Here is a 22,566-nt window from a genome sequence, read left to right on the forward strand (position 1 = left end):
AAAGCAACTGAAAAGGCTTATAAAGTTGCTGCGTCTGCAAAACTAACACACAAGAAGAGGCTTATTTTATCGGAACTGTCCTAAGCTGCTGATGATGAGTGGGAGTAAGTGGGAGATACAGTGCAGTTTTACTGAAGGCTGTCTATTCTACCACTGGGGCATGACAGATGAGGTGAGAGATGTCCCTCCCCTCGTACTAGCGGGCGCGCTGCGATGAGGCGCCCTCCGGCCGGCCGCTCACCATTCCACACGGTCCCCGGGGCGCAGAAGCAGCCCTCCACGCACGAGAGGGCGCTGCAGGGGGACTCGGGGCTCCGTGCATAGCTGGGGCAGGTGGGCGCGCAGGCCTGGCCGCAGGCTTGGTACACCTGTCCGTTCTCGCACTGCAGGGCTGTGGAGCACAGAGGGTGCGTCTGTGTGCGTGAGCGTGTGTGCGGCTTTGTGCCCGCGTGTATGGGTACGTGCGAATGTCTTTATGCGTGTTTTTGCGTGCATTTTTATTCATTTCGTGACAACGTGCAGCTACTGTTAATTGTACTCTGTCGACGTTAAATATCAAGTTTTCATCCACGTGGGGATTTCTTTGCTTTTCTCCAGGATGCTTTCTTATTTTTTACATTTACATTTACATTTATTCATTTGGCAGGCGCTTTTGTCCAAAGCGGCGTACATCTCAGCGAAAGTGCAATTTATGCATTACTTTAAGAGAAAGATACAAAGCTGTAGACATGAACGTCTCATGCAAACCTAGTTTGTTCCCTACCGCTCGCTGCACCGAGGTTCATCGTTCGAGTAGGTGCATAAAACACAACCGAGGAACCACACTTTTGAATTTAAGGTATAACTGGCTCTGCTTCATACACCTACTAACTGAGGAATGATTATATAGTTCGTAGTTATATAATTATTATATGAATATTATATAAAGTATGTAATTAGGATAGCTGGTAGAGCAGAGGTTAGCGCCGCTGCCTTTTGACACAAAGGCCGCAAGTTCAAATCCCCCCTCCAATTGTAGCACCCTTGAGCAACGTACTTACCCTGAATTGCGACAGTAAAATTACACAGCAGTATAAATGCGTAAGTTATTGTATGTGGCTTAACATCAGACGTTTACTCACTTAGCTGACACTTTTTTTCCTCAAGGTAAGTTACAGGGTTAGGGTTACAGTTATTCGCCCATTTATACTGGGTCATTTTACTGGAACAATTTTAGGGTGAGTACCTTGCTCAAGGGTATTACCACCAGAAGTGGAAATCAAACCCGCGACATTTCGGCTCCAAAGGCAGCGACTCAACCATTACCCTACCAGCTGTCCCTGTAAGAAGCTTTGGAGAAAAGCATGAGATACATGTAAGTGTAATAAATACTGAACTTGCAGGTAAACAATAACGGTGAAGCGCTGCATGGTAGGCTACGACCACATCATAGTAAAATGTAGCACGAAAAGGGAATAAACCTGACGTGGCCCATCTATACCTGTTCAAGATAAGGTTTCCCTTTGTCAGCCGGTTGTAAAACTCATTAACTATGTAATATTTAACGACATGAACAATGCTCGCTTTAAGCCATTGATCTCGCTAGAGAATCAACATTGTAAGTTAAGGGAAAGAGTTACAGCTAAGGAATTAAAAGCGCTAAAACAAAGGTCACTGTTGCTGTTCCAAGATGGAAAGTTATGGCACTATAACGTAGAGTCCCTCAAAGTACAGACCACAAACCAACGAACCCGCGACGCCTGGGGAGTTCGGCCTTCACCGCTCGCGTTAAATTAAGTGGGAAATCATCAGCTGATGGATGGAAACTATTCAGTGTGTCCCGGTCCCAGTTTCAAGACCCAAGGTCTTCTTCACGTGAGATGGTGCTGATGTGCGGCTATCCAACGTTCATTGCGGAGTGTAGCTGTCGGCCCTACGTACGGCAGAGCTCCTGGGACCTCCAGCGGATGTAGACGCCCCTGCGGTTGCACTCCTCGGCGTAGGCGGCGATGGCCGTGCAGAGACACTCGCAGTCACCGCCCGAGTCGCAGCTACAACGGGACGTTGGGTTAGGAAACAGAGTCGCAGTATCAGCTACGCACTTACAAGGAGTCGCAGCTGCAACGCGGCTCGCGCAAGACGTGTTTTAGACCGATGCCCCTACTATGCTTGCTCCAAGCTGTTGGTAATGATGAAGCTGTGAAGGTAATGCTAACGTAAAGCCAGCTTGACAGCTGATGGAAGTAAGCGCAACACAGGGAAGCGGTGGATCGTGGGCCACAGAGACTCACCCACAGGCGTCGAAGACACACCAGTCGTAGAACTGCTGGAAGGGCACCTCTGCGTGGCACGGGGAGAAGAGCTCCTGGCCGATGACGGCGCAGCGCTTCCTCGCCCATGTCACCCGGTGAGGGTTCTCCTGGGGGCAGCGGGTCACACGGAGATCACACCCCGGATAGACGCTACGGTTACAGCTGCCCGGCTCGCTGTCGCACCCCTCCATTTAAGCCAGTCCGGCATTTAGTTTCTGAATAAGTCTTTTGTGTTATTGTTGAAAGGGGGGCGCGGGGACAGCTGGTAGCATGGTGGGTAAAGCTGTTGCCTTTAGACCCAAAGGTCGCAGGTTTGAATTCCCCCTGCTGGCTGTAGTGCCCTGAAATTGCTCCAGTAAGGCTACCCAGCTGTATAAACAGGTCAATAATTGTAAGCTTGTAATTGCCGTAACCTTAATGTCATAAGTTTCTTTGTAGAAAGGCGTCAGCTAAATGAATAAATGTAACATGGCTTGAAGAGATACATGATCTCATAGCATTGTGTTATGCAGGGCAGCATGCGTGTTTTGGAGCCCAGGAAACCTACGGTGCACGGGTTCCGGAGGTCCTCAGTCTGGATGTCGGGACAAGATGGGTTCACTTTCCAGGAGTTGCCGAAGAGCTCGGAAGTGGACTCCACGATGCTCTGTCGCGTGGCGAAGTCGTTTTCGGTGTCCCCGTCAAAGTTCCCGCAGAGCCCCCCGACTCGGCCCCGGAACTTGGGGGCGAGGCGGATGTAGAGCCGCATGCCTGCACGCGAGCGACATACTGATGCGGACATGCCTCCACGCACCGAGGTGGTTTGACGAATGGCTGGAACGGCGAGAGCTCGTTCTAGGCGCACTCAAGGTCACGCTGCTGGTTCTGATGAAAATTTACCTCCGTCCCACAGTAGAGAGACCCCGAGCCGAGAGGAGAGGGACACAAAGAGGCCGATTCGCTCCAGCTGCAGTCCGCTGCCGGAGTATGTCTTGGGGAGGGTCACGGGAACGCCGTTCACAGACACTGCTTTTCCTGCAGCACACAACACCAACAAGCGTCTTGAATGACACTGGCTGGACTACTGAGTTAATACTAGTTAATAATGGAATGGGGTGGGTCAGCAAGCAGTGTAACGGTTAGAGCCACCACCTTGCACTCGAAGGACCCAGGTTTGAATTCCCCCTCCAATAGTACTCTTTGGCAAGATACCTACTCTGAGTTGCTTCAGTAAAAAGGCGCATCGACGCCTAGAGAAGCATTCAAGAAGAATTTCATGATACTTGTAGACGGTACTTGTACCTGTGACAATAAACTTGAAACTCGAACTTGAACTAAAAATTACCAAGGTGTATAAAACTGGTAAATGACTCTAACTTTAGAATGACTTTAAGATTTGGATGAGAATATGAGCTATAATAAACAATTAAAGCCCTTGCTATCACACTACCTGTCTCTGACCCTCTGAAGGTCAACCGAATCACACAGAAGGTGTCAGGAAGACCACCTGTCCATTCCTGAGACCACTTGCTCTCCCCCCCACTAGTCTTCAGACATTCATCTTTACGTTAAGGGGCATATTTGCGTTCACTTTTACCCTGAGGCAACTTGTTAGGATGGGCAGAGTCTGAAAATAAACTGGAGCGAACTCAGTCGAAATATCGGTCATTTCTAATACATACTGAGAAATGATTGCATATTTTGTAATTTTACGCTATTATTAAAACAGAGAAATAACTACATTGCAGATTTTCTGTATAAAGATTCATACATATCTAAATATCTCTGGGAATACACACATTTAGTACAGTTATTACAATCTGGGGGCTCTGATTATTATTATTGTTATTCCGCAGACCCCCCCCCCAGCTCACCTCTGAGCAGGTGAATGGCAGTGTTGCCCACGGTGAAGGTGACAGACTTGGTGCAGCTGACCCTGCTGGTGCCACAGGGCACGTTCTCAGCACTGACGCTGAACTGGCCGTTGCTCTCCTGTGCCAGTATATACTCACAGTCCCCCATGAAGGAGAAGAAGCGCCCATCGAAGCTCACGTAGTGGGGGTCACCCGTAGCCACGCAGGTGCCCGCGCAGAGGGCATGTCCACAATGCCAGTGCCGCTCCCAACACACGCTGCACAACAAGGTTGCGGGGGTTCGGTTCATGAGTCATCTTTAGATCGCAAAATATGAATATTCACATAGCAGATAATCTCTCATGTACCCATATGTGCAGCTGCTTACTTTCAGAAGAAGCCTCTTAGGCCTAGAAATGCTTAAAGGCACCATAGCAAGGTCTCTTCCGGGGCTTGAACCAGCACCCGCTAAGCTGTTCACTTCCCCCTGCACCACCTGTCACGTTACGCAATGCTCTCGGTGTTTCACGAGCGCTTCGGTGCCAAACGCACCATATGTTGCAGTCCCTGCTGATGGTGTCATTGTTGTAGTGCAGTCTGCCGTTGTGGTGACAAGGACAGTCCGTGGGTGGCACGCAGCGGTCGTCCTGCCGTGACACACACGGTTTACGAGCAAACGCGAGTACCGGTAAGCATTTCAACTGTTCAGCACTACAAGGGAGAGGCTGGCAGACGCCGCACAGGGAGCGTGCTTACCAGCAGTACGGTTCCGTTGGGGCAGACGCAGCCCTGCAGGGGAGCAGCGCAGGGTTCCGAGGGAACGTCCAGGCTCGAGCAGGTGCGCAGGCAGGAGCGAGGAGCGTAAAGCAGCCCCCTGGGGCACCGGTTCAGCGCAGGACAGCGATCCTGGGTGCAGTTCCACACCCCTCGATCGCAGACGCTGGGAACCACAGGAGAAGGGAACGGGAGAGAAATGGGGACGGGGTGAAAAGAGGTCAGCACCCCACATGAAATGATGGGTGGATAGTTATGACAGATGGATGATGATGATGATCAAAAAATGCAGTCATTATGTACTTAGATTTATATTTATTAATTTAGCACCTTTTGCCCAGAGTCACATGGAGTGATTATAAACTAGTATTTGATTCACCCCTTTGTCCAAGCTGACCTACAGTGTTGGGTACGTTACAGTTACCTCTCTGCAGTCATTCAACTATACAGTTGCTAAACAACCACACACACACACACACACACACACACACACACACACAATGGGCAATTTCTTTCTATGGTCTGATGTTCACGTGGGCTACTTGAACAGGCAGGCTACCGACTATGTCGCTTTGCGGTGCTGTGCGGCAGAGAGATGCAATGAAATCAACCTATCCTGACACAGGCAGGATGCAGGCTATAGGGAGATTTCATCCGCGCTCTCGCACCGCTTCATGTGCAAAGTCACACGTACCGAGGTGCTCAGGCTGATTTTACACACCACGTACTCAGACTCATTCTCAGAACAAACTGTCGCTGCGAGATAAGGCTGCAGGGTGCAGGGCTATAAACCAGCTGTGCTGTACGTAGTGGCTGAGGGATCTTTAACTGTGATTTACAAGCCATTTGAATAAGTTATAGTGCAGTGTGATGAAACCCTCATAAAACAAGCGAATTGCACATCCCCTGCTCTTCAAATAAAGATGTCGCTGAACCCTGGACACAAAGGCACCTTGTTTAGACTGGTCCCATACAGTGAAAATGTGCTCTGTCTTTATAGAGCTTGACTTTGCTCAGTCATTCACCCCTTTAGTAATGAGGGCACCTTATCACAGCTCGCTAATGCTGATAAGGACAATCTCAGGGTCCAAGATACCAATAAAGGGATCCAGAGTGTAGCAACTACAGGTAGTAAATATTGATAGTGATGTGCAAAACGGCCAGAGATAGCCTGTACCATACCCCCTTTTCACCGAAACCTGTGGACCTTTCTTGTGAAACAAGAAGATGTAGAACCGTGTATGTCGTCAATTGCAATTTAATCTTGGCCTGCTTTTTGCGATCATTTTGCTTTTTTATTTGATGCTTTTAGTCAATTTTTCCCTTTTAGATGTCTGGGTATTCTGGAGCAATTCGGGATGAAGGTGCACAGTGCGGGTTAAATAATAAAGTTTAATGGTACTGCAGCAGAGCCCATTCCAGCATTTAAACCAACGACTTTTATATTATGTACTCGTGTCCTTCACCACAGCATCATTTGCTTTTATTGGTACTTCATGATATTACATATGCTACGTAAGTAGGAGGCACGGTGGCACAGTGAGAAGCGTTGTTGTCTCACAGCAACAGCGAGAGGACTTGAGTTTGATCCTCTCTTAGTCTGGGTGAAGGTTGCATGTTCTACCCTTGTCTACATGGGTTTCCTCCCACAGTCCAAAGACATGTTGTTCAAGTGGATTGGTGACTCTGAAAACCCCCCACGGTGTGAGCGACAAGGTGAAAGTGTGTTTAACTGATGTATGGCTGAGTGACTCACTGTTAGTATTGTGTCTAGCAGTGTAAATCACCTTGACCGAATAAGATGCGGACCGATAACACTACATTGTGTTTCTTGGAAGTCGCTTTGGAGAAAGGGGTCTGCTAAATGAAGTAATATAAAGGTAAGCGCTCATCACATTTAAAAAAAACTACAGAAATAAACCTGAATTTTCTCCTAAAGCAGTGCAGATCAGGGGTACAACAGAAGTTTCTATTTGCAAACTTAATTCTGTTGCCTTTTACACACAAGAACTTTCACCATTATACCATAAGTTACTGCAAGGCACCAGGTGATTGAACTAGTCTGGGTTCTTGCGCTGGTTGAAATAGGACTTTGAACAATGAATGACTTGTAGTCCCGGACCACCGTTTTGCTGCGTTTGCTCGATTTACATACCAGGTGTTGCAATTGTTCTGTACGGTGCTGCCAGGTTGGTACACTTTGTCTCTGTGTATGCAAGGACACATGACGATGGGCACACACTGCCCATGGTCGTCCTGCACCAGCCCAGATGGGCACTGGCAGCCTGGCACACAGCTGGAGGCCTCCCCTTCACAACTCCAGCCCTGGCGCAAGTCTGTGCAGGTGCCCCCGCAGGAGGGTCCACATTCTTGGTACACCTGCCCCCCAGCGCACTGTACCTCTGGATGAAAGAGAATGAAAGCTGGAGAAAACTGACAACATACTGCACTGATGCTAACAATCACTGACACGAAAGGAGACCGATATTGAAGAACATTAACAGACACTTACGGTCAATAGGATCAATGAGAGTAGTTATTAACACAGAGAGACACTGATATTAATAACTATTGAGAAAAAAGAGACCCCGATTCCTCATCGCCTAGTCAAGGAGTTCCCCAAGGTTCCCTACATGGGCCACTCTAAATGGCTTCCACACATCGCTGCACATAGTTTTTCATACCAGTCTTTTGCCTTGCTTGTTTCCTTTCGCCTTTTGGTTTGCTGTATGCATGAGAAAGTTCAGGATCTAGGACTGACCTGGAGCTTCTTTCAGTTTCTGACAAATATTTCCCATGTACTGATTTCTCCTTTACTGTGTATGACTGAGCAATCCTTGAGAGATCCAAGAACCTGAATGTCACTTAAACACCTTAACAGCCATAACTGATAAAAGAATGAATTGCAGACACCGGAATTTAATAACAGCAAAAGGAAGAAAAGCTAACAGCAAAAATGACCAGACGAAAGATTGACACTAAAAACACTGACACTTACTAAGTGATGTGGTATTGACAATAAGCTGTGGTGAAAGACCAGTGATGCCCTTCACGGGAACTAGAGTCAGCATTACAGCAGTAGCAAAGATGCTTACGACAGAAAGTGTGATTCCTCCAGCGGATGGGCACCCCCTCTTGGGCACAGTGGCGGGCATAGGCAGTGAGGGCGGTGCAATGGCACTGCCCATGGGGGTCGCACCCACACACCTCCGTGTGGCACAGGAGCACATATGGCTCCCTCTCCACCGCATCGTGGCAGGACTACAGGAACAAGAGGCAGACTTCCAAGCTCAGCGGATGGACACCCACTTCTCTATGCATGGTGGTTAAAGTTATGGGATGCCAAAGAAATTTGTGTTTGTTTTTTCAGAATTATGCTGAGTGTTATATTTTATCTCAGCTCTCAATGTATCCGCATTAAAGTGTGAATAACCGTGCCAACCTCCAAAATGAACTTTTATACAACCATAAATGCTGTTATAGCTGCTCACAAACTGCACAAAAAAGACAACAAAAGCATACATAACTTGGTAAGATAATTTAAAAAAAGAATGAACAACCAACAGTTGTGTTAACACATCCAAGTCCATGTTTTCACATACAAACCCACACACACACCTGGAACACAGTGCTGTGGATGACAGCGCAGATGCCCTCTGCAAATCGCCTTCTCTGAGTATAGGTGGCACAGGGGTCAAGGCCCACTGTTGGGGCAGGCTGGCAGCCCCCCAGGGCAAATTTGCTGGCGAATGAGAAAACACTGTTCTCTATGTCTCCCTCGGGGGTGGTGAAGTCGTCAGACTGACTCCAAGTCAGCGTGCCACATAGCCCTCGAACCTTTAACCACAGGCAAGGTCACTTATTTATTAATTTGTTCTTCATATATATAAATGATAAATTATGGTCATAAATTAAACATCTCAATCATTGATAGGCTTATTAGCATGTAAGACATCATATTCATACAGCAGCCTGAATCGCAGTGAAAACAGTTTTGATGCTGGAAGGGAGGGATGACACAATATACCCTCAAAGTGTTTATTATTTTAGTGCACTTCCTTATCAGAAGCAACCTACAAAGTGAGACGGTGTGTAGTGTTATCCACTGATAAGGCTGGGTAATTCATCACAGCGTATCAGATGAAATATTTTTTCTTACTGGTGCAATGGTATAGAACATCATGGGACAGAATGTGCAACCTTTTCGCCCATACGCTCCAGTTTCATAACTGCTTTGCCAGCAGGCGTAGAGATTCTGCACACCTTATGGGCAAATCCAGGCTGGAGGGTGACCAGGGCAAAAGGTCCGTCAAGGTACCACAGCAGCATGGCCCCAAAGGCCTGGATTACAAGGAAAGAGGAGGAGGCACGCCGGACCGCCAGGTCAGCTGTCACCACGGGGAGGGCCTCCCGCTGACCTTTCAGCATCACTGCACCTGTGCAAAGACAGAGGGAGGTAATTATTATTTACCCATTTATACAGCTGGGTACTCTTACTGGAGCAACTTTAGGGTAAATACCCTGCTCAAGGGTACCACAGCCAGAGGTGGGGTTTAACCCTGAGACCTTTGGATCCAAAGGCAGCAACATTAACCACTATATTACTAGCTGTCCCCTACTACACATGCAGGTATCAAAGCCACAGCTTACCGGTGTCAGAAATGGTCACGGTGGTGTGGAGTGCGGTGATGGACATCTCTCTCAGGCAGCCCTGCTGCCCCCCTGTCACACACGGCCCACTCTTCATGGTCACCAGCAGCTTCCCATCCACAAAGTCCTGCACAGACACAGCAACAAATACAGATCAAAAAAGTGCTGTTGCATATGGCTTGTGATCACTTTGAAAGTGAATAAACTCCAGTTCATTACTGTACAGCTGTATTTTAAAATGACCTGATGCAACCCATCACCTCTGTCCTTCATTCCTGGAATCACACACACACACACACACATTTTCAGAACCGCTTGTCCCATATGGGGTTGCAGGGAACCAGAGCCTAACCCAGCAACTCAGGGCATAAGTCTGGAGGGGGAGGGGACACACCCAGGAAGGGACCCCAAGCGGGACTCAAACCCCAGACCTACCGAAGAGCAGGACCTGGTCCAACCCACTGCGCCACCGTACCCCTTCATATCAATTAATCAATCAATCAAAGGTTTATTTGTTGAATGCCCAACAATACAGCCCTCAGCAGTGATTTCTGACAATGAAATGTCTTTTTCCTTAAGCTCGTGGGGGAGGGGGTGGGCAAAATACATTAAGATTACAATAAGTTCAAAAGATATGCAACAAAATAACACAATCAGAATTTGGGTAACTAATAACTATTAAGAGGGGGATGCGGTGGCACAGTGGGTTTGGCCAGGTCCTGCTCTCTGGCAGGCCTGGGGTTCAAGTCCTGCTTGGGGTGCCTTGCGACGGAGTGGCGCCCCATCCTGCGTGTGTCCCCTCCCCCTCCAGCCTTGTGCCCTGTGTTGCCAGGTTTCAGACAGTGTGTGTGTGTGTGTGTGTGTGTGTGTGTGTGTGTGTGTGTAATAACTACTAAGTAGAACTATTTAACAAAAACCAGATGAGTTGTTTTGAATGAATTTGGATGCTGCTTGATTGTTCAGGAGTCTAACAGCCTGGAGGGAGAAGCTATCCCAGAGTTTGTTTGATTTTGATTTCATACATTGGTAACACCTAGCGGGCGGCAGGAGAGAAAATAGCGTGTGACCAAGATGGGGTACAGTGAGGAATTAACAGTCAGCACATCAGCACAAGTATTTTTTTTTTATATGCAGAAAATGCCTTGAAGGCTGCACCAACCAAAATTCAGTGGAAAAGCCTCCGCTCACCTCCACTGCAGTGAAGCTGCAGTCACCGCCCTGCAGGGTATACCTCTTCTGGTCAAAGGTGGTCACTTGTAAACCGCCCAGAAGGCTGCACTGAGCAGCACATTTCTCACTGGAACACTGCCATTGCCCAGCACTGCACACACTGAGAGGCACAAAGACACAAGACAAATGCACTGGGGCAAAAGGAAAGTACTTTACACCCTCAGCCATGAGGAAATGGAACGATATCTCATCACTAATTTTACCAAGGAAAAGAGCAAAATGTCATACTGTGGTGAAGAACCTGGGATAAACATCAGCTCGGGAACAGATGGCGAGATGATGGACGCTGTGCCGTGCAGGCTGGGGCAGACACTTTCACATAACCGGAGAGATGATAGGACTCACCAGGTGTTGCACCTCTGCTTGATGGTGTCCCCTGGGTGGTAGGTGTGTCGGCGATGGAAGCATGGGCAGTCTTCCCTGGACAGACATGTGCCCCAGTGCAGGAAGAGACCCGGGGGACACTCGCATCCCCCCACACATTCCTCCCGGCACTGTCCGTGCCCAGGAGGCAAAGGGGAGGAGCAGCTGGGAGGGCAGGATGTCACGCAGTCGGAGAACACCTGCCCCTGTGGACATGTCCTCTCTGGGGAAGGGTAGAGGGAACAGAAGTGGTTGTAGGATATAGGAAAAAAGAGTTTGGAAATCAAATAGAAAGCGTTGAGAAAGGACAGGCAAAGGAACAGAGAAAGTTGAGAAAAAGGAGAGTAGAAAGGGTTTGGAAAGAGGATGAAATGGTACAATAAGCAGGGTTCAGAGAAGGGGGGGGTTGGGGGGGGGGGTAGAAAGACAATGCCGCAATCCTGTCTATCAGTCAACCATCCAATAAATCTTTACCTTAAAGAGTCACACGAGCATATCAGAGACCAAGGCCACGGAGCAGAGTGGAAGTGGGGCTGATATAGTTCAACACAAAAAAAAATGACAAAAGAAGGTCTAAATTTAGCTGTTAGACAGCTAATAAATATAGTTAACCCCCAATGAAGCTTTACAAGTATGCATTTGAATAAAAAGAACGAAAATAAACGAATGAAAAATGATCACCAAAACTAACAACAGGCGAGTATTGGTAAGGACTGCAGCTCCCAGAAAACAGCGGAGACGGCTCTCAGATCACAGACAGGCATCCAGCGTTAGCGAAATCTGTGCCCAGTAGCACCACCGTCAAAAGTGGAAACAAATACAACTGCAATGACCACTGAGCATCTATTTGAAAAGATGCCTGAAGAAGGTTTACGCCGATGCATATTTACAGCCTAAGGCCGGAGGGGGGGGGACACACCCAGGACGGGGCGCCAGTCCGTCACAAGGCACCCCAAGCGGGACTCGAACCCCAGACCCACCAGAAAGGAGGACCTGGTCCAACCCACTGCGCCACTGCTCCACCCCTTGAAGCTAAAACATCTGCCTTCTTTATTGATTTTACAAATTCATCTCATTAAAATTCCTCTCTGAGGTTTTACAGTGCAGTGCAGGGGGCAAAGTATATTACATCATAAAATCGGTGCTCCAAGAGGATTAGAGCTGCAAATGAAAGACCGCAATATTCCACTCAGGAACAAGGTGTGTGACAGGGATGCAGTGTCAGTTCAGCACCATTGAACATGTCCAGTCTTTCACCATGTGAGCAGCCACACTGGAAATGTCTGATAAAGGTCCCCTTGTGTTCGTGGCATGTTTTTTTTTTTCACTTAAAGAGAAAGTGCGGTACAAACGACATCAATTCTGTGAGATATGGGCAATGACAAGCCATCTGATGGACTTCCCCCACCAATAAAAGTCAGAGAAATGGACAGATGTATTTTGTACCCATTGCAAAGCAGGGGAAACTGAGAAGTAACCATTTCCTCTTGACCACACCGTTGGCACGAGCAGCCCTTTCCTGAATTGGAATTTGATTTGATTCCGAATTTGGAGTTTGCTGCTGTGGTGCCCTACCGCAGTTCCCCGGGCTCCTCCAGCTGATGATGATGTGCTGCTGGGCACACTCGCGAGCATAGCTGGCCATCGTGTCGCAGCTCGCCCCCTCTCGCTCCTCGGCCACCAGGCTGCACCACAGGTACCGGCAAGCGTCAACATAGGGTGCAGGATCCACCTAACAAGGACATAAGGCTAGATAAGAGCTGCCCCATGTATAAAGTACAGATATCGCACCTTGAATGGTACCAAGAGTTGAACAGAACACAACATTTTAGGACAGAGACATCTCAGGTCTCCATAGGCCTTGTAGTGGTCCACTTGGTGGTTGCCAACAGCCTAATTTGGTGTGCTGTCTTAAGTGAACCTATTTACCTCCCTTTCTTGGTTTTTACTGCTGCCGCATAAGTGGAAAGCCTGGTGAACATACCACTCCATGGCTGCGATTCCTTGCTAGCCTTTTTGTTCTGTGTTTTCCTAGGAAGTGCATGGCATACAATTGTTGGTGAAAGCAGTGCCTCTTACCAGCCGGTGACACTGGGTGAAGGGCTTCTCCAGCAGCCTGCTACACATCACCTCAGCTTCCCTGCGCAGAGACGCGTCACCAACAAGGTCACAGCTGTGGCCCAGCTCTGCCGCATCACTGCACTCCTGGGGCAGAGAGGACGGGACGGTCGTAGGACACCGCGCACTGTGTTCAGCCAAACCACGCACATCAAACCACTGCTGTCGTCAAGTCGCTGAACCACAAGACCAAGTCAGCTGTCAGGTCGTTACTGTTCAGGTTCCTCAGTCATAGTGTAATGTCAAGTAAGTCAAAGCCCATGACCAAGTCGTTCTGTATCTTTGCTTAAAAATCTAAAAAAAAAGAAACAAAATCATCATTTCATCGCTAAACTGGTGGGAAACATTTGTGTTTTCGAAAGAATAATTACACGATCCAAGTAAGGAACGGTCAAAACCAAGTCACAAATCATGAACGACATGATTCAAAATCGGATTTTATTCTAAATCGTGGACTCAACTCTAGCAGCATGGCATGGAGGAGAGACATGATGTTCTGGACCTTAGGAAGGGTCTGACTGTGGATCAATGTGTAACAGTAAGTACACAGAGTAGCACCAAAGTAGAATTTATCTTAGACAAAGACATCAGCTCAGTAAGAGAGTAATAATGACAATATTTAATTTTTTCATTAACTATGTCTTGTGAAATTCACTCAAGTCTCATTGACACAAATATGAGTCATTCACGGTGCGATTAGAAGCCGTAAACACGCATTACACGCATACAGAACACACCGAAATAGAGGGATGACCTCTATGTACCTCAGGCTGCTGGTCTGGCACACGCCATGAGTTCCCAAAGCTGGCTGCATACTGGGACACGTGTCCTGCTAGTGTAGTGAAGTCATCTGTGTAGAAGAGAGGTTAGGAGAGTTTCATAAAACAGTGATGTGAACCAGAGGTCAAGACACAGACTATGTAACTCGTTTGTTGTGATTTCCTGGAATATGCTCCATATACAGCAGAAGAAGGAAATTAATGTTGAGTCTGTGGAAACACATCACCTCGATTTAATCAAGGCAAAAGCCACTGACGTTTCTTTTCTTTGGAACTATTTTATTATTTTGAATGATGTTATTTATTTTTGTCTAGAGTAATCTCTCACCATCAGCTTTATTGTTGTAGACTCCACATAGTCCCCTAGTAGCAGTCATGTGCTCTGCAGTGATGGTCAGATAGATGGTGTTGGCCCTGTCAAACTTTACTCTTACGCCAAGGCCGCTCTCCACAAAGACAAAGTCTCCCAGCCATTGGAAGCTCACCCCTTTGAGAAGTGGCAGACACATAGAAGCAAGCAAAGACATAAGGATTAATGCACATGTTTCGTTGCACATGCTTACAAAGAAGCATGCAAGATGCCAGAGTGGTGGCGTTACAATCACAGAGCATGTAGGGTAGGTGCTGTTGCATCAACATTGCATGGTTTTCAAGGCAGGGAAGGGTGTAGAAGAGGTTTACTTATACCTTTTCCCATGCATGTCAGGAGGAGAAGGGTATTAAACCGCAGATCCAAAACCACAGCCTAGGTGCTGTGAGGAACTGCATTACTGCTGCACCATCGTGCTGTTCAGTCTTTGAGTCATCTCAGCTTACTATTACGACAGGTCATCAAAACTAGAAGGGCGACCTGAAGCCATCTGAGAAATAACTCCTGATGAGTGAAAGATTCTCACCATTCTGGAATAGGGGCTTCCCCTGAGGAACCAAGTGGCCGTTGAGAGTTATGTTCCTTTGATGGATGGACACCAGGTCGAGACCTAACATCATTCGCAAAGCCTGAGAGACCAACACCCAAAAGGTATTAACATATAAAAAACTGACGTGAAAATAATTCTACATCTCAAACTCCACACCATTTTCATTGGGAGGGCTTTCGGTTAATAATTAACCGAAACACATCACGATGAAAAAGTTTCAGGAGACCATAAAGTTTACTGAGAGCTCAGGAAATGATAATAAATCTGTAGAATTTATTTCGAAGGCTAATAATGTGCTGACAGGTGAATTAGTAATAGCTCTGCATAGGAGACCACAGGGGAGATGCATTTTATATTATGCTGCATTATTTAGGTCTTCGAAGACTTTTTCATCCTGAGCAGCATACATAAGCGTTTTTCATCCGTACACATTATTTTCACACACAATATTCATATATACTAGCCTAAAGGTGCGACAGCAAAGCCCCTCCTGTCTTGAGCACCTTAAATACTGCATTGTAATCAAAAAACTTCTTTCTTGCAGTCTCCTATGCAGCGCTATTACTAATTCATGCTAATAAAGTCTTTTACTGTACTGCAGTGCAGACCTTGCTGCATCGCCCACGGCTCTCGCACACAGTACTGATGTACACCGCCCAGGTTCCGTCAGTGGATGAGGCCAGGACGTAGGTGCAGCTGCCCTGGAAATGGAAGTGTGTTCGGTCGAAGGTGCGGTAATGAACCCCTCCCCAGGTCAGGCAAGTTGCTGAGCCCCGGGGGCCCCGAAGCCCCCCCAGCAAGCCCCCTCGCAGCAGAGGGTAGGACTGGGAGTCTGCGGGAAAACATGTTGTTCATTAAACAGGACTGATTTGTTTATACATGGCAGAGTTGACTTTGGCTTTTGCTGGTTAGTTTCTGGAGAAGTGACACCTTTCCACGATCACTATTTTTACGTTCACATTTATTCATTTTGCAGACGCTTTTCTCCAAAGCAACTTCCAATGAACTCTATGTAGTGTTATCAGCCCACACACCTTATTCACCAAGGCAAATTACACTGTTAGATACACTACTTACACTGGATCACTCATCCATACATCAATGGAACGCACTCTCTCTCTAACACTCCCATACTAACACTATCGGTGATTTTCATACCACGAATCAGCCTGAACAGCATGTCTTTGGACTGTGGGAGGAAACCAGAGCACCCGGTGCAAACTCACAAGAACATGGGGAAAGACATGTCTCTTTCTCTTAATGTAATGCACAAATTGTATTCATTCATATATCAGCTATAACAATTGAATTCATTCATATACCAGTGAAACACTTTCACCTTATCACACACACTATGGGTGACTTTTAGAGTCACCGATCCACCTGAAGAGTTTGTCTCTGGACTGTAACATGTTAAGCAATCTGGTCTACTTGACGAATCGAAGAATAATCAAATTTTGCGAATGGCGTTTCCCTCCGAAACAGAAGCAGTCAGAGAAGTCAGGAAAACGTATGTATTTCTCTTTAAAAACTTTAGAGCCTAAGAAAGTGCTGAAGACCAGGGATTCTTCAGGTTCGACTTTAAACACTTCGAAATATATTTTTTAAATGCACGCGTGCTTCAGGGTACAAAAACGTCAGTTACCCGTGCAGCTTCCTTGATCTTATGCTCTGACTCCTAAAGGGAGTGACTATGAATGAAATCACATCTTCGAAGAGTTAAGCTGGAACCTCACACTTCCCCAACATTCCTGCTGGTTCTAAATGCTTGCAAAATTTAACTGTCTTATTTAAGGTCTCAAATTCAACTTTCATTCCTGTACATTACATTGGAGAGAGATAACTACAGCACCATGCCATGCATCATGAGAGGGGTTGGGCTGCAGCACACTGACCAGGCAACAGTGTGTAGGTACAGGACAGACACATGTGGTCAGAGGCGTTCTTCCAGCTGAGACCCCACTGGCTGCCACAGCACTGCTCCAGGACCATCAGGGAGGAGTTGTGCACTCCAGGGAACTCTTCACACCGCCACGTGGAGTAACAATGTCCTCTGGCCCCCACCTCTGCAATGAGAATGTGGAGCATCACAGAACACAGGCAGACACACACACAGGTGCCATGAGGTGCTAGAAAATCAGCACATACATGAAAATCACACACACACACACACACACACACACACACACACACACACACACACACCGCTTATCCCAAGTGGGGTTGCAGTGAACCGGAGCCTAACCCAGCAACACAGGGTGTAAGGCTGGAGGGGGAGAGGACACAACCAGGAGGGGACGCCAGTCCGTCACAAGGCACCCCAAGTGGGACTCGAACCCCAAACCCACCAGAAAGCAGGCACAGGCCAAACCTGTTGCACCGTCATGCCCCCCCCCCCCCCCCCCATGAAAATCAACAGAGTTCAAAATAAATATTCAAAGTTCATTGTATTAAAATATGTTGCTGCTGAGGGGAGAATAAACTAAGAGGTGGAACTGTGAGTTTGTCATAACAATAAAGGTGACTGAACCCAGGAAAGAATGAGCATCCCTGCAATGGAAGTGAGCTGTTCGTACCCTGTGAGCAGCGAGGACCACTCCAGCCTTCACAACACCTCCGCACAGTGCGATTCACAGACTGGGTCTCCAGCACTGCTGGCCTGAGGGGGCACACACACACACACACACACACACACACACACAGCAGCTGTTCTCAGTATAAGACACACTAGAGTACAACACACCGCAGCCGAGTGCAACATTCTTCTCAGTATAAATACGCACGACCCAACACATGAACGCTGCATCTTAAGGCAAAAGACTAACACTGCAGATCACGAGAACAGAACGCATGAGGCAACAGAGAACGTACACCATGTGACAGACCAACACAACTGCACCAGTGTTGTGTATTTATTCTGAATATAAAACGGTATAAATCAGCACTGATCATTCCTCCAAATAATCCCTCCCTTTCGCAGCCTCATCGAAAAAGTGTAAACTGCTAGGCATTGAACGTCAGCTGATACAAGATAAATACTTATAAATGGCATATTTAACCCCGACTCATTTTTTTCGGGTTGCGTAGCAACGCCTTTGAAATTGCATTAGCGTCAAATTTCCTGAAAAAAATGTTCATTTACTTTACAGGATGAAGGTTTAAGAAGTTCATAATTAATTAACATGTGAAAGGCGGGCAGGTTATGTTTCATGCCGTTATTAATTTTCTACTGATAAGCTTGTTCTCGGCACTTTGTCGAATATTCGGTATAAAGTTGTTCTTAAGGAAGCCTGAGTGTCACAGCGCGTAGCATCGGGGCCATACAGCTCCTGGGCTGTTGGTCTGGAATTTTGTTCAGTCTTTTTTTATTATTTGTATATATTGCATGTATATAAAGTCGTTACGTATTCATTGTACATTTTGAATATATGTACAATATGAATGGGTCCTGATCTCACTTGTATAGATAGCAGGAAGCCTTGGCGCCCAGTTGCCTGTAGTATTCAGCAATGCCATCGTCCCCTCCGTGCTCACGGCGCATCCTGTCCACATCTAGCCTCCAGCCCTGCAAGTTGTACTGATACACACTAGAGCAGTCCACTTCACGCTGTAAACGGGGAGAGATGATCCTTTCCTCCCGTTCCTCAACTGTGTGATCACACCAGTGCCTGAGACACAGAAGAAAATACTGAAGGGCAAAGATTATGTGGAACAACACAGAGATTTGGGGTGGGTAGAGATAGATAGATAGATAGATAGATAGATAGATAGATAGATAGATAGATAGATAGATAGATAGATACATCTAATTTGGGGTCACCCACATGTAAGACCTAGTGTATCCTCACCCCATGCCAAGCACAACAGGCAAGTTCAGTAGAAAGAGGCGGATGGCCTTCATGTTCTTCATTTAGATTGTCTTGGAGATACCTTTGGTCTGGACTGGACAGGAAAGTGGGAAAGAGAGTCGGGCACTGGTGACTGGAGAGACAGCTGATTTACCCAGAGCAAATGGTAGTGCCAGAAGAGAGAAATTCAGAGCATTAACAGATCCGCGCAGATCTCCGTCTAATACCGGAGGCCTCAGTAGCTCCTTCAAATAACAGTTAAGAAGCCCTTTCCTGGAGAAATAAACTGCGCTGTGACATTTCTCAAATATGCATTTTGTCCAATCATTTCATTAATGCCCCCATTTTACCTTGAAGTGCATGAAGCGTTTTTTGTTTAACAAAATCGAAGTGACTCACTGAGAAGTGGGAACGTTGATTCTGAACCCAGGCACTTCATTTGTTGAACCTAAAGTAGAGTGTCAAAGTGTTACGTAAGGACAGTTTGAGGTAGTAGAGAGGAAGGTGTACACACTCAGGCAAGCATTTACATGAGAACAATAGACACCTGTCAAGCAGAAATGAAAAACCCTCTTAAAAACAGGTAAGTGTTTTTAACACTAAAAATCACAATTAGCCAATGAAACAGCGCATACAGAATTCACTGAACATGAAGAAAGTACAGTAATACTATTATCGTCAGTGGTATTACTGTCTTTTTTCTAAAATGTAGCTCTTACTGATACAACCACACATGAAATCAACTGTAAGGAGGTAAATTAGTCGGAAATTGTGGCAAAAGAAGCCATTCGCAGTTCATAAAATTACATTGACATTAATTACATTTGTATTTATTCAGTTAGCAGTTTCTGCCGAAGCAACGTGTCCTTAAAATTACGTTGGAAGACTTCCGTTGCTTGGAGGTGGACATTTCCGTAGTAAAGGATTCCGCATACGGTGCATCATTCTGATGACTCCTAAAAGAGCGCCAGAGGGTTCTGATGTCGTGGGATACCTGGATGCTCCGCTGCGCTGCGTGGATTCCGCTCCCTGGTCTTTCCCAGGCGATGAGCAGTCCCTCTGCAGCGTGATTTGTTTACTCTGGGGGTTGCAGACGTGCGGAACCCAGGTTTTAAACAACGGGGAATCCCAGGACCGGAGCTGCACCATCTGAAGTGCCAGCCATTGGAGGACAGGTCCCCAGGAACAGCTGCCGGGTGGCCCATTAGTCGGCTTCGTGCGATGGCAGCCTCCTGGCTCCTGTGCCCACCAGCATCACCACATGACTACTCCAAGCCGAAAAGAAGCCAGGAAAGGGGAGACTCGCTTAATCCTATAAAGAGGGGCTAAAGAGAAGCTTTTATTTAATAAAGCCCATCAATAGCAGGGGGTACTAGAGCTTTGAGGCTGATCAACATCTCCAGCCTGGGCTTTTGGTGATGTGAACAGTGACAAACACAGCTGCTACCTCACCCCTGGATGCCCAGTGCTTGAGAGACACCCACACCCTGCTAGTTGGCTGCCGTGTGCGATCTTCTTCCCCTCGAGGACTGATTTTTCAACAAAAAAAGGGTCAGGATTTCTCTCGCCTTGAGGTGTAACAAAAGTGCTTGTCTCTTCAACCTTCAGTATCTGTGTTGTGTTCCACGGGTCTTGTGTCCTGCGCTAAAACACCTCGTTTCTTACAACACCAGCAGTGAGTGAAAAAAGGGGAGTCGTTTCTTTCTTAGGGCAGCGCTCAAACGTGTTTGTGAAGAGTTTGTTTGCCAGCAATTCATACTCTGTTTTGCAGAATATTATGACATCTGCTATTCAGAATCAGAATCAGAACGAGCTTCACTGCCAAGTATGTTCACACATACAAGGAATTTGTACAGACAGAATGACAGTGACAAGACACAGATGAGAAGATGGAATATGTGAATAAAGGATAAAAAATATATAAAAATATAAAGTACCCAATATACAAAAATAGTCACTCGATACAAATGCAAGGGAGTGTGAGTAAGACATATGATGTGATAAATAGTTTTAAATATAAATATAAATAGCATTGTATATTGCACTGGTGAGGGGGTGCAGTGGTGCAGTGGGTTGGGCCGCAGTCCTGCTGTCTGGTGGGCCTGGGGTTCGAGTCCCGCTTGGGGTGCCTTGAGGCGGACTGGCGTCCCGTCCTGGGTGTGTCCCCTCCCCCTCCGGCCTTATGCCCTGTGTTGCCGGGTAGGCTCCGGTTCCCCGTGACCCCGTATGGGACAAGCGGTTCTGAAAATGTGTGTGTGTGTGTGTGTATTGCACTGGTTTACTCTCTGGGGGGGATTTAGCTGTTCATGAGGTAGATGGTCTGAGGAAAGAAACTTTTCTTGTGCCTGGATGTCCTGGTGCTCAGTGCTCTGTAGCGCCGGCCAGATGGCAATGGTTCGAAGAGGAAGTGGCCTGGATGTGAGGAGTCTAGAATGATTTTGCCAGGCCTTTTACTCACTCTGAATGAGTACAGTTCTTGGAGAGTTGGGGGGGGGTGTGCCAACGATTCTTCCAATAGTCTGGACTATTCGCTGTAATCTTCTGAGGTCTGATTTTGTAGCTGAGCCGAACCAGACAGTTATAGAGGTCCAGAGGACAGACTCGGTGACTGCAGAGTAGAACTGCATCAGCAGCTCCTGTGGCAGGTTGAACTTCCTCAGCTGGCGAAGGAAGTACAACCTCTGCTGGGCCTTCTTCACAATGGAGTCTATGTGGAGCTCCCACTTCAGGTCCTGTGAGATGGTGCTGCCCAGGAACCTGAATGACTCCACTGTTGCCACAGTGCTGTTCATGATGGTGAGTGGAGGTAACGCTGGGGTGTTTCTCCTAAGGTCCACAAACATCTCCACCGTTTTGAGCGTGTTCAGCTCCAGGTTGTTATGACTGCACCAGACAGCCAGCTCTTGGACCTCCTGTCTGTAAGCAGACTCGTCACCATCCCGGATGAGGCCGATGAGCGTGGTGTCGTCTGCAAACTTCAGGAGGTTGACAGAGGGGTCTTTAGCGGTGCAGTCGTTGGTGTACAGGGAGAAGAGCAGTGGGGAGGGTACACATCCCTGGGGGTCGCCAGTACTGATCGTGCGAGTATTGGATGAACATTTTCCCAGCCTCACTAGCTGCTGCCTGTCTGTCAGGAAGCTGGTGATCCATTGGTGATTGATTGGTGATTCAATAATAGGGGGGTGCGGTGGTGCAGCGGGCTTGGCTGAGTCCCACTCTTTGGTGGATCTGGGGTTCAACTCCCACTTGGGGTGCCTTGCAACAGACTAGAGTCCCATCCTGGGTGTGTCCCCTTTCCCTCCAACCTTGCGCCCTATGTTGGTGAGTTGGGCTCTAGTTTGCCACAACCCCGCTCGAGACAAGTGGTTTCAGACAGTGCGTGTGTTATTCAATAACAGTGTCAAAACATTTAAATTACAAAGCAAGGAGTGCGGAAATTCTAACCAACTTCAATGACTGCTTGTCCCATGCAAGGTGGCAGTGAGCTGGAGACATTGGGCATAAGGCTAAAGGGGTGGGCAGGGCACACCTTGGACAGGACGCCAGTCCATCGCAGGGCCACAACTAGTTACCCAGGCACAGAGGCAGGTAAAGGTACTGGAGCAATGGCAGGGCAAGCACCTTGCTCAAGGGCACTACAGCCAGCAGCGGAGATAGAACTGACAACCCTCAAAGCCAAAGGCTGCCGCTCCAACCACAACGCTACCAGACTCCCTCTGTGGAAAGTCCACAGATGAAAATTATTAAGATTTTACAATTAC

The 22,566-nt window shown here is 47.3% G+C and overlaps 1 protein-coding gene across 1 annotated transcript in view; it reads right to left on the minus strand.

Moving 5' to 3' along the window:
• sspo (SCO-spondin) overlaps nucleotides 1–18,883 on the minus strand; it is a 70,022-nt gene extending 51,139 nt beyond the window's left edge. Inside the window, 25 exon segments of the mRNA XM_029255122.1 lie at nucleotides 242–391; nucleotides 1,921–2,030; nucleotides 2,271–2,398; nucleotides 2,839–3,041; nucleotides 3,171–3,305; nucleotides 4,145–4,401; nucleotides 4,676–4,770; nucleotides 4,880–5,063; nucleotides 7,053–7,299; nucleotides 7,993–8,158; nucleotides 8,516–8,734; nucleotides 9,161–9,333; nucleotides 9,548–9,674; nucleotides 10,736–10,877; nucleotides 11,123–11,363; nucleotides 12,716–12,872; nucleotides 13,220–13,345; nucleotides 14,023–14,108; nucleotides 14,366–14,524; nucleotides 14,934–15,036; nucleotides 15,566–15,789; nucleotides 16,853–17,023; nucleotides 17,534–17,616; nucleotides 18,416–18,625; nucleotides 18,806–18,883. Of these exon segments, the coding sequence (XP_029110955.1) occupies nucleotides 242–391; nucleotides 1,921–2,030; nucleotides 2,271–2,398; nucleotides 2,839–3,041; nucleotides 3,171–3,305; nucleotides 4,145–4,401; nucleotides 4,676–4,770; nucleotides 4,880–5,063; nucleotides 7,053–7,299; nucleotides 7,993–8,158; nucleotides 8,516–8,734; nucleotides 9,161–9,333; nucleotides 9,548–9,674; nucleotides 10,736–10,877; nucleotides 11,123–11,363; nucleotides 12,716–12,872; nucleotides 13,220–13,345; nucleotides 14,023–14,108; nucleotides 14,366–14,524; nucleotides 14,934–15,036; nucleotides 15,566–15,789; nucleotides 16,853–17,023; nucleotides 17,534–17,616; nucleotides 18,416–18,625; nucleotides 18,806–18,867 (3,958 nt within the window). The 5' untranslated portion in view covers nucleotides 18,868–18,883.
• Nucleotides 18,884–22,566: the final 3,683 nt, after the last annotated feature.

Source organism: Scleropages formosus, chromosome 9 (genome assembly GCF_900964775.1).
Source record: "Scleropages formosus chromosome 9, fSclFor1.1, whole genome shotgun sequence".
Taxonomy (NCBI): domain Eukaryota; kingdom Metazoa; phylum Chordata; class Actinopteri; order Osteoglossiformes; family Osteoglossidae; genus Scleropages; species Scleropages formosus.